This window comes from Trichomonas vaginalis, chromosome V (assembly GCF_026262505.1).
Source record: "Trichomonas vaginalis G3 chromosome V, whole genome shotgun sequence".
Lineage (NCBI taxonomy): Eukaryota > Parabasalia > Trichomonadida > Trichomonadidae > Trichomonas > Trichomonas vaginalis.
Genome location: NC_067207.1, coordinates 16,364,841 through 16,381,006, shown reverse-complemented (window position 1 = coordinate 16,381,006; position 16,166 = coordinate 16,364,841). Strand labels below are relative to the sequence as shown.

At 34.6% G+C, this 16,166-nt stretch overlaps 5 protein-coding genes across 5 annotated transcripts, besides 3 other annotated features; 3 read left to right on the top strand and 2 right to left on the bottom strand.

Moving 5' to 3' along the window:
- Positions 1 to 310: 310 nt before the first annotated feature.
- Positions 311 to 4,153, top strand: TVAGG3_0347700 (Rho guanyl-nucleotide exchange factor protein; the record flags this gene model as incomplete). The annotated part of the gene is made up of 1 exon (XM_001308417.1): positions 316 to 4,092. One exon carries the CDS (start codon positions 316 to 318, stop codon positions 4,090 to 4,092), a length of 3,777 nt encoding a protein of 1,258 aa, XP_001308418.1.
- A 291-nt stretch (positions 4,154 to 4,444) lies between these two features.
- TVAGG3_0347690 (MIS12-like protein family) lies at positions 4,445 to 5,767 on the top strand (the record flags this gene model as incomplete). The annotated part of the gene is made up of 1 exon (XM_001308418.1): positions 4,596 to 5,345. The coding sequence occupies one exon, from the start codon at positions 4,596 to 4,598 to the stop codon at positions 5,343 to 5,345; it is 750 nt and encodes a 249-aa protein (XP_001308419.1).
- Positions 5,768 to 6,319: 552 nt separating this feature from the next.
- Positions 6,320 to 7,121: a mobile genetic element.
- Positions 7,122 to 7,304: 183 nt separating this feature from the next.
- Positions 7,305 to 8,321: a mobile genetic element.
- Positions 8,322 to 8,707: 386 nt separating this feature from the next.
- Positions 8,708 to 9,490: a mobile genetic element.
- Positions 9,491 to 9,663: 173 nt separating this feature from the next.
- Positions 9,664 to 11,642, top strand: TVAGG3_0347650 (protein phosphatase regulator protein; the record flags this gene model as incomplete). Its single annotated transcript, XM_001308419.1, has 1 exon — positions 9,693 to 11,588. The coding sequence occupies one exon, from the start codon at positions 9,693 to 9,695 to the stop codon at positions 11,586 to 11,588; it is 1,896 nt and encodes a 631-aa protein (XP_001308420.1).
- A 156-nt stretch (positions 11,643 to 11,798) lies between these two features.
- Positions 11,799 to 12,338, bottom strand: TVAGG3_0347640 (uncharacterized protein; the record flags this gene model as incomplete). The annotated part of the gene is made up of 1 exon (XM_001308420.1): positions 11,799 to 12,338. One exon carries the CDS (start codon positions 12,336 to 12,338, stop codon positions 11,799 to 11,801), a length of 540 nt encoding a protein of 179 aa, XP_001308421.1.
- Positions 12,339 to 12,748: 410 nt separating this feature from the next.
- TVAGG3_0347630 (armadillo (ARM) repeat-containing protein family) lies at positions 12,749 to 15,797 on the bottom strand (the record flags this gene model as incomplete). Its single annotated transcript, XM_001308421.1, has 1 exon — positions 12,777 to 15,797. One exon carries the CDS (start codon positions 15,795 to 15,797, stop codon positions 12,777 to 12,779), a length of 3,021 nt encoding a protein of 1,006 aa, XP_001308422.1.
- Positions 15,798 to 16,166: the final 369 nt, after the last annotated feature.

Genomic DNA, 16,166 nt, shown 5'->3' with positions numbered 1-16,166 from the left:
TTCCGGATATCTTCGACATTCTGATAATTTTGACAGTGATTCAAATTTAATAAACGATTTCTAAATATCAAGATAACATCGATTTCATCATTTTAGATTAGAGCGGTTTCACGTTGAAAAAAAAATTTTTTTTTCATCGAGTGGAGGGGAAATCCAAAGAACTTATTTTTAGGTTTTCATCTTTAGGAAATGGCCTTCCGATCCAATACCCTGTAAATTCGCATTTTAATTAGCATACCTTTCCACCTCATATGAAATTGTAATGAGCTTGAAATTTTTGAAGTGACGACGGTTTTTCTAACAATTTCAGATTACATGTCCCTTTGCGTTATTCATGGGACATCACCGAACATTGTTTTGCCCGCAGATAGTTATATGGACAAGTCATGTTCGGAAATCTTAAATGCTGTAAATCATCAAGGTTGTTTACTTGCGTATAGATGTCCATTTTATACAGAAGTCTTAAAGCTAGAGGATATTCCTCTCAAGATGCATGAAGAGCTTATTCTTCATGACGATTTGGAAGATTATCCAGCACCAGAATACTATCTAAAAGTTATTCCTGAATCGGACAAGAACTACTTCTGGATTGAAGTTGAAATTTCAACCCAATTAAAGGACCAAATGCCCTTAATGCTCGTCTCTATTGAAACAAACGAACTTAATACCCTAACTGTTCAGAATATTTTCCTTGCATGCAAGGCTTGTTTCGGTTATGATTTCACCGAAGAGAAACTTTCAATTGGCGACCGTCAATTAGAAATGAGCGAGCCAGCGGAGCCAATATTGCAGCAATGCCGTTCAGAACACATAAAATTAAACGTTGTTTTGGGAGATGCCGGCAAGCGCAAAATCGGCGCACGTGGCCACATTACAGCAGAAATTATTTCAACTGAAGAAACTTACAACAACGACCTTAAAATGCTTCTCGAATACTGGGAACCAGAATTTCGTAAGAGCACAGCATTTCAAGAAGGCGAAATTCATTCGCTTTTCCGCGAAATAAAAACAATTTACCAAGTACATTCAGCTTTCTTGGAAGATCTCAAAAAGATCAAGCCAGGCTTTACTGCCGAAATGTCTTACGTCTTCTTGAAGCATCTACAAAATTTTACCAAGGCTAAGGTTTTCGTTTCAGCTTATAAGCCAATAGATGATATGTTAAAGAAGAAGAGAATGGTTCGTTCAGTAGATAAACAGATTTCCGAAATAGAAGCTAATATGCCACTTCACAACGGAAGAAACTTCATGTCCTATTATATTACTCCTGTTCAGAGATATCCAAGGTATCCGTTGCTTTTCAGAGAGCTTGACAAGAGCACTCCAAGCTTCCACCCAGAAAAGCACTACATCTCTATGACAATGCAGAAGCTGAACGAAGTCAACAAAAATATCGATCAGCTTTCCCACAAGATCATCAGCATACAGGCTATGCAGGATATCCAGAATACAATGCCACCTGGAACGATCATCATGGACCATGGCCGTGAGATTATTGAACAGGCCGTTGTCCGTATCGTCAGTACAAAGAAGACAGGACCTGGCGTACTCTACCTCTTCAATAACATGGTCATGCTCGCTATTACTAAGAAGAAGATTAATACACCACTCCTCCAATTCGAACCGTCCAAGTTCAAATTCGCTAACTGCAAGCCAGTACTTACATCAATATATGTTGTTGATGATGACGAAGCTTACCAGATCGATTTCAACGATATTTCGGAGAAAATGACTTGGTTGGACCAATATCATAACCTTTTGTCAGAAATCTTCAGAGAATACAAGTCAGAGAAGCCAGCTGTCAAGTGGACAGACGTAGAACTCAGCGAAACAGTCGCAGAACGTGTTTCTCACGATGGTTGCGTTTCTTCTGGTTTTGTCTATTATTTCGGTGGTACAAACGAATCGCGCTCCACGACCTCAACAATCATCAGATACAACATCGCAGACTCCATTTGGAGTATCGAAAACGCTCAAGTTCCTCCTCGCGAATCTCATTCTATCACAGCTCTCAGAGAAAACCTTTACGTTGCATTCGGTAACAACTCTAACAAAGTCTACAGCGATATCTGGTGCTACAACCAGGCAAAGAGAACTTGGACTGAAATTGTCCCAGCAAATGGAAAGCCATCACCACGTTTCGGCCATACATGCGTTGTTTACGACTCTAAGCTCTACTTCTTCGGTGGCAAAGTTACAAACAAGATGAACGATAAAGATACAACAATATCCAACTGCGTTTCATACTACGATCCTCACAACAACGAGTTCCGTGAGCTCGGTGAGCTTCCAAACTCCCCACCACCTCGCTACAACCACGCTGCAGTTCTTATCGGCAAATCCGAAATGGCCATCATCGGTGGTCGTGGTCCAAAGCAGCAGACATTCGACGACATATGGGTTCTCGACATGCTGAACATGACATGGAGCAAGCGATCCAAAGCATCCGTCTCTGCTCGTCACGATTGCCGCGCATCAGTCATTGCCGACCGTTGGCTGTTTGTTTCCGGTGGTGCCGCAGACTCTCAGTCCGAGGACATTGTTGTCATCGATACAAAGCACTGGTTGAAAGTGGAAGTTGAGCATTTCGGAAACATTCCACCAAATCTCTGCAAGCATTCAAGTATCGCCATCGATTCACACAGGTTCATGATATACGGTGGTACAGAGAGAGTCTCACACAGATCATATCCATCTGCCTGGATCTGCGAATGCGACGAAGCAATGCCAATCATGTCAAAGATGGCACCGCAGACAGTAGAGAACTACTGGGAGAAGGAGATGATACAGGCAGTCGCTGCAGGAAGAGCACACCGCGCACAGTCAGTTGACCCATCAACACTTGTTTCCAAGGCACAGTCAGTTGACCCATCAACACTTGTTTCCAAGGCACAGTCAGTTAACTTGCAAGTTCCGCCACCACCTTCTGTTCAACCTGGATCTCTCGACGACGTCACAAAATCTCCTGAACTAAATGTCAGCTCCAACACAATCTCCGCAACACAGCCAAGCAGCAGACACACAATATCCGGTCTCCAGGCAACACCGTTCTCTGGAATGCAGGCAACTCCATTCGCTGGCTTCATCCCGAAGAAGGCGAGAGAGTCACCAGCACCGAAACTGAACCCAATTGACATCGCAGGAGCACAGTCAAGGAGATCGAACACAAACGTCAACAGATCAGGAGGCGGAGGACTCCAGCCAACACAGTCACCAGGCATGCCTCCAGCACCCCCTCCACCACCTCCAGCGACAACTACGAAGAAGACTGTCGTGTCGAAGGAAGCGAAGGTCGCAAAGGACAGCAAGAAGGACAAGGAGAAAGAGAAAGATCCAAAGAAGGACAAAGACGCAAAGAAGGATAAGTCAAAGGTAGAGAATCTAAAGCCACGCGAGCAGCCACCAAGCGAACAGGCAGGAGAGAAGAAGGACGGTCTCGCAACAGTAGACAAGAAGACACGCGGATCAGTTCCAAACATTTCTGTTCCTTCTCCAGTCGGAATCACCGCTGCAGACATAGCGAACTCAAGAATCAACCTCCGCCGCCAGAAGTCGAAGGAAGAGATGACAAACATAAGAGCATCCCCACTTGCAAATGCATCAAACGATTCCGCAAACTACGACGAGGCAAGAAAGAATTTCACTGCAAAGGGAGAGAAGTTCGTCATGTCAGAATTCTACAGAGAACTCGGCATCGACGTCAGCTCACTCAACATTTTCGAACAGAACGCAACAAAGATCAAGTCGAGCAAGCTCTGGCAGAAGAGTTACGAGAACAACGAACTCAGCGGAAAAGTCGCAAAACTAGAGAACCTCCTCACAGGAAACAGCGATCCACCGGAAGGAATGACATTCCTTGTAAAGGTGTTCGATGATAACATGAGAACGTCTAAGATAATGAGAATATCAACAGCAACAAAACTCGATGACGTCTTGGCGAAAGTTGACGAAATACTTCAGAAGAACGACGCGATTCTTACAATTGCCATAGGTAAGGGAAGAACGCAGCCGCTCTCCCAGGAATCTCTTTATGATGCAATGAGAAATGTCTACAAAGGTTTAACTAGATGTATTACTATTAACGCGATTTAAATTTATAAATTATTTTTTGTCAAAAAAATTATAAAATATCAAAATTTATCCACTTAAATTATAATCAGTTTTCTTACTTTAATTAGTTAATTAACTTTATCTTTTGATTTTGATTTTATCAAAATAGAAAAAATGAATATTTGATAAGCTATTGTATCATATTATCTATTTGATAAGAATTTAAACATCATGCATTCCTTCTTTTCTTGCTGAAATGAGTTATTATCGAGCAATTTATGGTATGAATTAAGAATAAAGATTTTTGGTTATTATAGAGTGGCAAATTGACAGCACGCAGTGCAATGATCAATTAATATTTGCAATTTTAAAGGATGATTTCGAAAGGATATGCAAAGAGCTATCCAACTAGCGTATTATCAATAATTCATATGTAAATTAACACATATTTTATGATATATTATGTTCTTTGCTGGAGTTTTTCTATGATTCAACTTATATCAGGCTGAGAAAAAAAAAGTAACCGTTTAAAATATTTTATAAACATGTCGCAATCTCGTTTCCATCAAGAAGAAGAAGAAATGCAAGAAGAACAAAATGGAGAAAAGTCAAAGTATGTTACTGTTTCTTCCTCATCAAGAGTGAAGTCATTCTTTCAGTTTGATCCTTGTGATTTAATTGATGATACAATCAGTGCTGTAACACAATACATCAACGATGCTCTTGTTTCTTTTTCAGAACATCTCAAAGCAAGCAAATTTTCTCAAAGCGAAATTGATGAAATTCGTGCAAAAATTACAAGGGAAATTTCAAATTCGCTGGCAGTCAATGCAGATCTATTTGAAATGTATCTTCTCCGAAATATATTTAATATTCCACTTTCAATCGACTTGGCTTCTGTAGTCACAAATAATTTTACAGAAAACTCAGCAACATCAGATAGCATTGCTTCAATTGCAGACATACCTTCTATTAAAACAACTAATAAAGACTTAAATGACCAAATTGAAGATTTACGCCAACAAATCATTCATAAACACAAACAATACACTGAATTATGTCATAGTATTCAAGAGAAGGAAGTTCAAGCACTTTATCTTGAAAATCTTGTAAAACGATTTGATAGAATTGAAAAAGTTTTGAAACAAATTTCTTCATTACCGACAGAGGAAGCAAGAAAACTCTGCGAAAGCTCGGAAGATTGCTTAAGAAAGGCACAGGAGATTCAAGAAAGAGTTCAAAGTGCGACTCAAAATAATTTGAATTTTCAGAAAAATTCATTTACTTTTGACTGATCTTTTATTTGTTTGTTAGTTGTATGAATAAATATACCATATATTAAATGCAAAATCATTGAAATGTTAATTACCAACCCATCAAATTGCGAATTGGGCTATATTCAACAGGCAAGAGAAATCTAGATATACATTGAAAAGTATAAAATGGCCTTGATATTCTCTATTGCTTGAATTTGATATCCATAACAACTCGAATTTTGGATAACTATAAAGATAAAGGTTTTCAATGCAAGCCTTATCTAAATATTTAGCTACTAACTATAAAAATTGAAACGATTGTCTTTAATACCTGATTGAAATTTATTATGGAAATATTGAATTTTTTTAAACTAAACATTTTAGGTGCCTTTTGATAGACCATAAGCTAAAGTTGTTGAACCTCACTTGGTTGTCAATAATATAGATCCTGTTTTGAAAATTCTTTTTATTTTACTCTTTTGTTAATCTGTTTGTGATGAGATTCAGCTTGAATGCTGTGAGGATTGAGTGAACACAAATAGTTTAATTCATAAAATCAAAAAACATTTAACTGTTAAATCGTTAACAATGGTTATAAAATTTAATTAAGCACAGCACATATAAGGAATATGAATGAGCAATTAAGCAAATAACCTATAATTAAATTTCAAATGGAAATAAAATCATCTAACAAATGAGCCAAATGCAATATTTTGGAGAGTTACTTGATTTTACACATTCTATCCTTCTTCCAGTGTAACTCAGAACCTTGTATAAATTTATTTGATTTTCCGTGACCTTCTCAAATTTGAGAGAAATTAAGTAAATTTTAGGAAAATAAATTAAACACAAAATGAAAAAATCATCATCCCAAATTAATTTTAAAAATTGATTCCATATATAGTTACAATACAATTCCGATCCTCTTCTAAACTGCGTTCAAAAATTTCAACATTGTTTGTGCATAATTTATTAACATGCTTAATGTTTTCGTAAGGGTAATTTCCGTATATAAAGGTACATTCACTAGGCGATAACAGTAAAATGGGATGAAAATAGAATAAATAGCATCCCTATATAGTGCCTAACAATATTTATACGGGCCAAAAAAATTTGGCTAGAGATTTGGCGAGTTAGAAAACTTAGAAAATTGAGAGGGATTTTTATTTTTGAATTTTTTTTGGAAAGTTAAAATTGCGATTAAAAATCGATTTCCGGGAGAACTAAGCATCTCATCATATATTTAAATCGTTAAAAATATTAAATAATAGTTGAATAGTATAACTACGTGAAATTATGGCTGAATATACAGAAAAAATGAACATATTTGACATTTTTGAAAATTCATACGTTAGATGGTGACAAACTCATAAACTATACTTTAGCTAAGATTGATATATGGTTTCAACAACACATGGTTAAAATCGTAAAAATATTTTAGATTTCAAAAAGATATATATGGTAATATAATGGAACAGAGTCAACAAATAGCATGTAAAATATGTTATAATTAACTTTTTATTAGATCTAATAGTATATATCGAATGGTTTCCGGCTTTATGGTTAAATATTTTCTTTTCGAGCTTCTCTTTAACTGTTGTATTAAGGTTGTAAATTTTTGATGCTAGAAACTATGGAATCTTCTTTGCTGTTGCATTTTTCTTGAGAGTTCTTGCAATTTCGAATATATCTGCGCATTGTATGAAATGGGGGCTTTAAAATATCTTGAATCATAATAGGACTGCTTTTCCAAAGGAATGCTTATTTGTAAATCAGAGAGTTTCAAAATTGAGTGCAAGATTAGCATCATAACTTAATAATTTTGTAGCGTTTTTTAGAAAAATGCGAAGGGAGCGCCAGCGACCGAGCATTTTTCTAAATATGCTACAAAATTATCATTCTCAATTGAATGATGAATCGAAAGAATTTTGTAGCGTACGATTATTTTCCCTTGAAAAATAAATTAAAAATTTTTGTATATTTAATCATACTGTTTAAGGGTGCACCCGCATGTACGTTTATTTGAGAGGAGGAGGATTACCCTCTCAATTTTGAAAGCTTCGTTAACTTAATATCTCGATGAATATTGGATTAAAATTGAATTTGCCCATACCAATATATCTGATACAATATCCTTAAGTTTTACTAAAAAGAATTTTTTAAAATCCCTGCAGATTCGGGGATTTTTAAATTTTTTGATTTTTTTCGAAAATTTTTCGGAAAAAAAAATATCTTCAGAAGAGCCTTAACGGCTAAGTTTTATGTTTAATGTTGAGTATCAAAAAGAATGGGCATCTGATATAGCCATCATATATCCCAGAAGCAAATAAAAATTCTGACTTTTTAAGCATAAAAAATGAAATTTTATTTTTTGCAAAAAACAGGCCACCTGGATGTACGTTTATTTGAGGAGGAGGATTAAATTTTTGAAAGCACTAAAATTTGTAAATATGCTAGTTATATAATAATATGCATTATTTTAAAAAATAAAAATTAAAGCACGTTAAAATTTTTTTTGATGAATTTTTACAAAAGCTACTCAGGATAATGCAAGATATGAGTAGTTAAACATAAATTTCAAATCAGATTTTACTTATAATAAATATTTTAAATTTCCGAAAATTAAGTTTAGATCGACTCTATATGTAGTAAATACTAAATAAGGTGCCAAAAACCTATTAAACAGTATCAAAACTATCAAGATTGTAATGTTTTTGAAGAAAAATTTATAGAATTATGGACTTCAAACAGATATTATGTAAATAAAAATAATATAATGAATTTATTTATTCGTATAATAGCAGTAATAAGTCGATTATTCACTTCTACTTCTGAGATTTGAATTTAATTTCGACAGAAAAAGAGATTCAAGAGGAAAATACTAGGGGATACAAACAGCCACCATGACAGAATTATTATGGAGCCAAGTTGTATTTTTTGATATTTTTAGAGTTTTCCTACCTTAAAAAATACGGTTCTAAATTCTGAAGTTTACATGATCCTCCCGGGCGCACCCTTAATGAGCATCCTAATTTACTAAAAATAAAAAGACGATAGAAAATATTCAAAAAACTTGATGGCTTTAGATAGTCTTTTCGAGGAGTAACTTTTTCAGTGAATCGTCGAACGCTATCCACTCTCATAACATGTCCTCTTAATGTCCAAGGATATGCAACTTTTATCCCCATATTCATTGATCTTCCAAAATTTCAATATCAAATTAGGCTTCAAAGTTCCTAAAACTTTAGCCATGAATAGGATGTCAATCTTAAAGTCATTTCCTACCTCCTTCATACATGAAATTAAGAATAAAAGTTAATTTTTTAAAGTTTTTTAGTGATAATTTTTCAATGGAAAATAATCGTATGCTACAAAATTTTCGATTACTGATCGGGTGAGAATTTTGATTTTGGTGCAAAAAAGGAAGACAAGCTATTAACAAATCATTTACTGTTGTTCATCAAAAGAAGAAAACTTTGATAACAACTAATGATGATAAAATCAAGCTATCTTTTAATATTTTAAATTGATAAGACATTCAAAATATTTGAATGGTTTAAAATATTTTCTTTTAATTTCTATAAGATATTATCATGATTATATAATAAAATTTAAATTTTTATTCAAAAAGGCAATATTTCAAACTTTTAATTTCAAAAATCTTAATTCTGCAATAAATGTATTTAATTGTAGCAAATTTAATGATCCTTCGTCATGCTTAGCAATTTGGAACTCATAAATTAATGATTTCTTCAAGTAAAATTCTGCATTATTTCAAAAGTCAATAATTCTCTAGTAACTTTTCTTCAAACCCTAACCATTATATTATAGGTATAATGGAGAATAATTGCAAAGAAAGATAGCCGAATTTACTGGGTAGTTCTTGTGATGCGAAATAATTGCAAATTAACACCTAGTTTTAACAGCATCAATCTCTTTTTGCTCTCATTTAAATGCATTCGCACACTTTAATTTTGAAATATAAGAGTTTTGGAAATTATCAAATTTATCTGCTCAAATACTATAGATCTTCATAAGTGTTAATAGAATCATTAGCCTTACATATAGTGTTTAATATAATGATGCACATTATACTGGGATTCATTCCTTATTCATCTAGTTATTATAAGATTTACAACCCCATGAAAATTTAAAATTTTGTCAAAAATAGTGAATGTACCTTTCCGTATATCTACGAACAATTGAAAGAGGACTTTTGAATATTATTTCAATTTCTTTACACAAAATATATTGTGAAAATTGTTCAATATTCTATATATGTGTATCAATTTACGCTTCATTAGTAAATTAACAATGCAAATAACTCCATAATTTCGACCAAAAAAAAATTCGTTGCGTTCTTTGTAACAATTCAAAATAAATTAGATGATAGGACTAGGCGCTACACATCCATCTTTGTCTGGTCGATCATCTAGTTCTTCTACTAGAAAATCAGTCAATTATTATGCATTTAAGCATATGCAGTTGGCTCCTTTGGATTTAGATGACAATAATGATGCTAGAAGCGTAAATGACGGTATCGATAATACTCCAAATGATTTTCCATTGCCCATGGCTAAACCCCAAAGTTTTATGGGATCAGCTCAAGCTTTTAAGCAAAAATCTTTATTACCACCGCTTCGAAGTCAATCGTCTCAAGATCAAACTATAAGAAAATCGTGTTTACCTCCACTTAGACAAGCTCCTCATGGGCTTAATAGCTTTCATAATCCAGCTCTTTTCGCAAAATCATATCCAGAAGCAATTCCTGATAAAATTGAAATTAAAGAAATGGGTCCAAAGATATTACATATTATCCCTCTAGCAAATGCTCAGAGACCAACTACGCCAAAACCTTCGCCAACTTTAGATAATGAATTAACTGGCGCAATTACCTTAACATGCCAGAGAAACTTCACAAAAGGAGAATCAAAGTACGACAAACCTCCTCCTTTACCTCCTGTCAAAGATCCTCAATTTGGAAGGATATTAGAGCAAAAATTAGAGATTTGCAAAAATGTTTACGATTTTAACGACAATGGTCCAACGGCAGCTGATAGAGATATTAAATCACGCTCTTTGTGCGAGATTGTTCAGTTTTTCGAAAATCCAAACGAGGTTAAGAAACTCAACGAAGATCTTCAAGTTAAAATATTCAAGATGATCAAAAAGAACATATTCGATCAAGATCTGATCTTTCCAGACCCTCTTATTTCTCAATCTTATGTCAATGTTGTAATAGAAACGGGATGGCATCATCTGTTCTACTGCTATCAAATATTAAATCGCTTCGCTCAGTTGTTTCCTGAATCTCCACTCCTCAATATGAGACTCATCAAGAAAATCTTTCATTTAATCGATATTCCAGATAACAACGAACGTCTTCAACTCCTATCATTCTTACGTACTTACTACGATTTCCACAATGCGGAAAGACCAATACTTCTTCAAATGACATACGATCATTTGATAGAATACCAAAACAAAATGTTACCTCCATACTGCGTTCCTCCGCTTTTGGTTTTCTCATCCCATATGTTTACCCGCCTCAACAGAACGTTTACTCCAGAGATTCTTAAACTAATTCGAAACGCCGTCTTTCCTTTGATCAAATCTCCCCATATTTACTTATTCGGACAGCACCTGCAGCAACTCCTTACATCATTGTTCACATCTGATCCGCTCATTGCTAATGAATTTTACGATTATTTACTAACTCATTGGCAATCGGACAATACTCTCATTATGTCAGCCCATATTGAGTTCCTGATATATGTATGCCAAAAGATGACTCCAGAGCAAATGATGAACGTCAGCAAACGAACTTTTATTATATTAACAATTTGTTTGCTCTCAACACATCTCAGGATCATCAATGCCACGCTTTTCCTATGGCTAAGGCCAAAGCTCGACCAATGGGTTGAAAATGACTCTCGCCACGCTGTAACTGTGATGTATGACAACGTGAAGCGTTTAAGTGAGCTCCATTGGTCGCAATCCATCCGCGAGAAGGCATCGCAGGTACTCGCTGAGATGGGAAAGCTCAATAGAACGGCGTTTCTCAAAATGAGAAATAAAAATACAAATGATTCTCGCAGGAAACGCTATGAAATTGAGCACCAATGCATGAAGAACTGGGCGGCAATTGCTAAGGAAGCAATGAACTTCGAAAAATACGATGTCAAAGCGAAATTATATGAAATTAAGGATTTGTTTGATTTTAAGGCTCAGGAGAAGAAGATTAATGAGTTATTTGGCAAGCAATCGAAGCCAAAGGAGTGATTTTATATTTATTTGTTGTTTATTTTTGTCTATAAATGTTTATTGTATATGTTTGGATTTCCATCAGTATAAATGAATTATATTGCTTTTGTTATTAATTAAAACATTACTCATTTTTTTTAAAAAAAACTTTTAAATTTTTTTCATAAAAAAATCCTTTTGAATTTTGAAAACAATTGTAATGTTTTAACATATGTAATATTATAACAGTTATTTATTATCTTCAATATAGGAATGAAGCTTTTCGAAGAGCTGATGATGAACAGCTGCACTTTGCTTCCAGCCTTCTGTTGGCTTTGTAGTAGGAATAATCTTCTTATCTTCTCCAAATATGTAAAGTTGAGACATCTCGTCTTCGATTTCTTGCATTCCAAAAATATCGATTTGCTCTGGATTTCTCTCAGCGAAATCAACAAGTTTAGAAAGTAAGTGGTTAATATATTTTCCGACTATGATTTTAACTTGATCATCTTCGAAATGATCGTTTTCACCATTGACTGCATCAGATTCTTCGAGTTTTGAAAGGCATTTTGCGGAAGACATCTCTGTAACTGGAGCTGAGCTATCTACTGAGCCTAACAATGTTGCAGCTGCAAGTGAAAGCTGATTTAATCTTTCGAAAGTTTCTTGTCTGGTTTGTATTTGTTGTCTGATTTTGTCGTTCTCTTCTTCCATCTGCTCAACCTTCATATGCTTCTCCATTGCCTTCTGGAGTATATTAAGCTGTTGTTGATCAGCTGCAGAACTCATTTTTTTATCAAAGGGATGTGAAAAAAAATCTTCGAAATGTAACAACCAAAAAATAATCGTTCATTTGATAATTATTAGTGCAAATGTACCTTAGGACCATAGTGGTTTATAATATTTTATTTTCATTTTTCTTATCGATAAGCTAACGTTTAATTTTTGAAATTTCACTTTGAATATTAGTTCTACAGCCAGGGGATTTAATCACTCGAATGGTCGTGTAAAAATATCAAAGTCATCGTAATTTTGCAAGGAATATCTTGAATTCGATAACAATATTTCAATAAATTTAATGCATTTTGGATGAATTAAGTAGAGAAAAAAGAAAAAGCTTAAGACATTTAATATGATATTTAAATTTAATCGAACAAAAATTATAATTAAAATTACATAAAAAAAATATAACATAAAAGCAAAAAATATAATAAAGAAAATATGATTCTAAGCAGTTAAGCGAGCGATATTTCTATTAAGTCTTATATACAAATACTGGTTTCCGTGAAGCATAGCCAACAAATTCTCCTGAGAAATCTGTTGAATTCTTTGGACACAAAAAGCAACAGTTTCTGCAGGAACTCTGTGGAAAAAGAAAGGTAATGAACAAAGCATGTTCAAGGCTGACATGTCGAAATGCTCTGTGAAAACATCAGGATATTTCTCCATCATCAGCTGCAAGAAAGGAATGATTATTTCGCAAGCAAAGTTATTAACAGGAAGAGGCAAATGAGGAATAATTAAATTGTTTTGAATTACGGCATCAATGAATCCTTCTGGGAAATAATCGAAACCTTTGATCAAAACAACACTTGCGAAGAAGGCCAATCTCACGATATTGACTTCCGGAGGCATTGGCATTATATATTTCAGGTAGAAGATGGAGAACTGGTCGAGTCTTGCCGGATAAATAATTCCAGAATTTTCGAATTCTTCCGGATTTAATCTGAACAAATTGCAACAATAAGCCAAGAAAAGCATCAATTTCTGTGGACTTGAGTTTGGATGATTCAATGCTACTTCAGTTGTAACAATCAGTGTCTCGCTGGAGAATATTCCCATGTCACCTCTCAATGATGCAAGAAGAGATGCGAGCTCCAACAAGTTGAAATGGAACCAAGAAGTACTTGTTTTTGACCCCTTCAAAATTCTTGAGAAATTCTCCGCAAGAGGAGAATCTTCTGCGAATTGGCAGTATATTAACTTCTTGACTAAGTTTGTGAGGGATATCTGTATAGGGTAGTCAGGGTGCTGTGACAAATCAAATAGCATGAACTCGAAAATCTCTCCAAACAATCCTTGGCAAATTTTGATGGCAAAAATTGTTCCTTTTACGGAATTCAAGTCTTCTGGGAATAACGTTATCAATCTGTCGGCCAAGTTATGGTATGCAACAATCTCTGAATGATCATCGAGGTTTGCAATGAGTCTGACTACGTCTATACCGATTTCTTCGAGAATGTTGATCTCAATAACTTCTCGAATTACGACAAATCCTTCGCAAGCGGAACTGAGTGCCTCGCAAGTAGCTATTGTCATTCGCTTGATGTTGTCGAGGGCAGATCTCATCCACGCGAGGATGTCGTTGGCGTAATCAGAAATTGCTTCTGGAAATACAGCAACCATGTGGCCAAAGCATTGAAGGAGGTTCATATGGAATAGTCTGAGTTGTGGGTCACCTTCAGCTTCGTTCTTTATCTCAGGAATTGGGTAACGTTCCTTTAATTCGAGTAACGCAGGTAATAAAGTGTCCATGTACTGTTCTAATGATAATGGGAGGAATGCAAACAGCTCACTCAAGAACTTCATTGCACTTGCCATGTATTTCGTGTTTTCGGATTCAAGAGTATCGTTTGCTAGTTGAATTAATGTTTCTATGTCTTGTGTTGTTGACTGTGGAGCGAGTCTGATGAGTTGCGTGAACATGTTCAATACAGAAACAACTGTTTCGCTGTCATCTTCAACAAATTTCAGTAAATTTGGAGCAAATTGTTGGAAAATTTCTTCATTTGTCTCTGTCGGATGACAGAAACAGGCTGAAATGCAGTCTAATATCTTGGATACATCAGAAGTTGTTTCAACCTGTGAAACGTATTCAATTAAATTATTTACAATGTCCATGTAATTTGCTGGCCTTGGAATTACTGTTGTGAAGAGATTTATCAATGTTTGGATTGTTCCTTCGTGTGGGAAATGGTTAACTAAGTATTCTGAGACTTGATTTACAACAATTCCGGATTCAAGCGGAAGAATCTCAATAAAGCTATCGAATACTTGGCAGGTGTATTTAATAACGAAATCATCATCGGAATCACCAAAATAATTGATATCTGTGATAATATTTGCCAATTTTGCGTAAATGTACTCTCTGCTGCCCTCTGCAATGGCATCGATAAGGAATAATACAAGTATTCTGTTTTCTACTGTTGGTTCTTCCTTAAGTTGAAGAATGTAGTCTAATACGTAGTCAATAACAAAATTATCTTGTGCGAGCTCGGAAATGGCCCAAATTACTTCGTATAGTATTTCAAATTGACGGCTGTATACTTCTGTCTGTTTTGTAAGTAAGGCTGTAAATTCTATCGAAATTCTTAAAATTTCAAGGTATTGATCGACTGTTTTGCTTTCTAGGAACGGAACATCACCGCATCTTATGACATTGGCTGCAGACATCCTAATGTCAATGTCTAAATTTTCGTCCTGCATTATCTCCCAACTAAATTCGAGAGGAATGTGGCAATTCGTATCGAATCTCGAGAACTGAACTATTTCGTCAAGTACCTTAAACATTGCGCACACTTCTTCTCTGTTGATTTCTGGGACTTGGTAAATACAAAATTGAACTGCCTGATTCATTAAATTGCAGAATGGAACCGGGTCTAAATGTATTTCTGTTTCGTTACTAACGTTGACTTCGATAAATGTTGCTGCTTGAATTCGAATGTTTTGATCAGGATTTGTGATGTTTTCAACGGCTAAATCAAATACGTCTTGTTTGCTAAGATTATTTGAAAGGTCTTTCATATCTAAAAATGTTTGTGACCATATATAGAACGCAATCGCAAGTTGGTCAGGATTTTGTAGAAGTTCCCAAGAATATTGCAAAAATTGTTCCCAAATTATACCTTTCTTATGGAGGTGCTCGTACAAAACGTAACAGCAATACGCAAGATTCTTTTTGATTTGAAAATTTGTTTCTTGACTAATACTTGAAAAAAAGAATTGTTGTAACCTCTCTACAATTTCGCCATTATTAAACTTTTCGTTATTAAAGCATCGACTGAGGATAGTAGAAACAAAATTTCTCATTTTCATGTCATCGGTTTGTTGAAAAATTGTGATTAAGTTGTAGACCGTGCTTTCCTCTTGAATGAGCTGCGTGAGCTCTGCATCGGCATCATTAATTCGCGTAGCATCTTGATTAGTGAAAATGGAACACAGAGAATAGAGATATTGCACTGGCTCCATTATTTTATTATCGTTCTCTATAAAACGAGTGTAAACTACTCAATATTATGGGCATAACGGAGAAGATAGATTTTGCATAATTACCCTAAGACTATTCTAAAAAATGTAAAATAAGTCCATTAATTTGACTTTTTAAAAATGAAAAAAATTTTTTATCTTTACTGATCCAACTTATTAAGGAAAAATGAATATCTCCTTTTTGATAAGCTTAATCTGCAATTAATATAAATTGTCGGGTCGGATAAAAAATTCACAAGAATTTTTATATTATAATCAAATACATTAGAATACTATTTCTTAACTGTTTCATTTATAATGAAGATTTCAGAATTATCAAAATAATTTTAGCAAAGCATGGTAATGAATGCG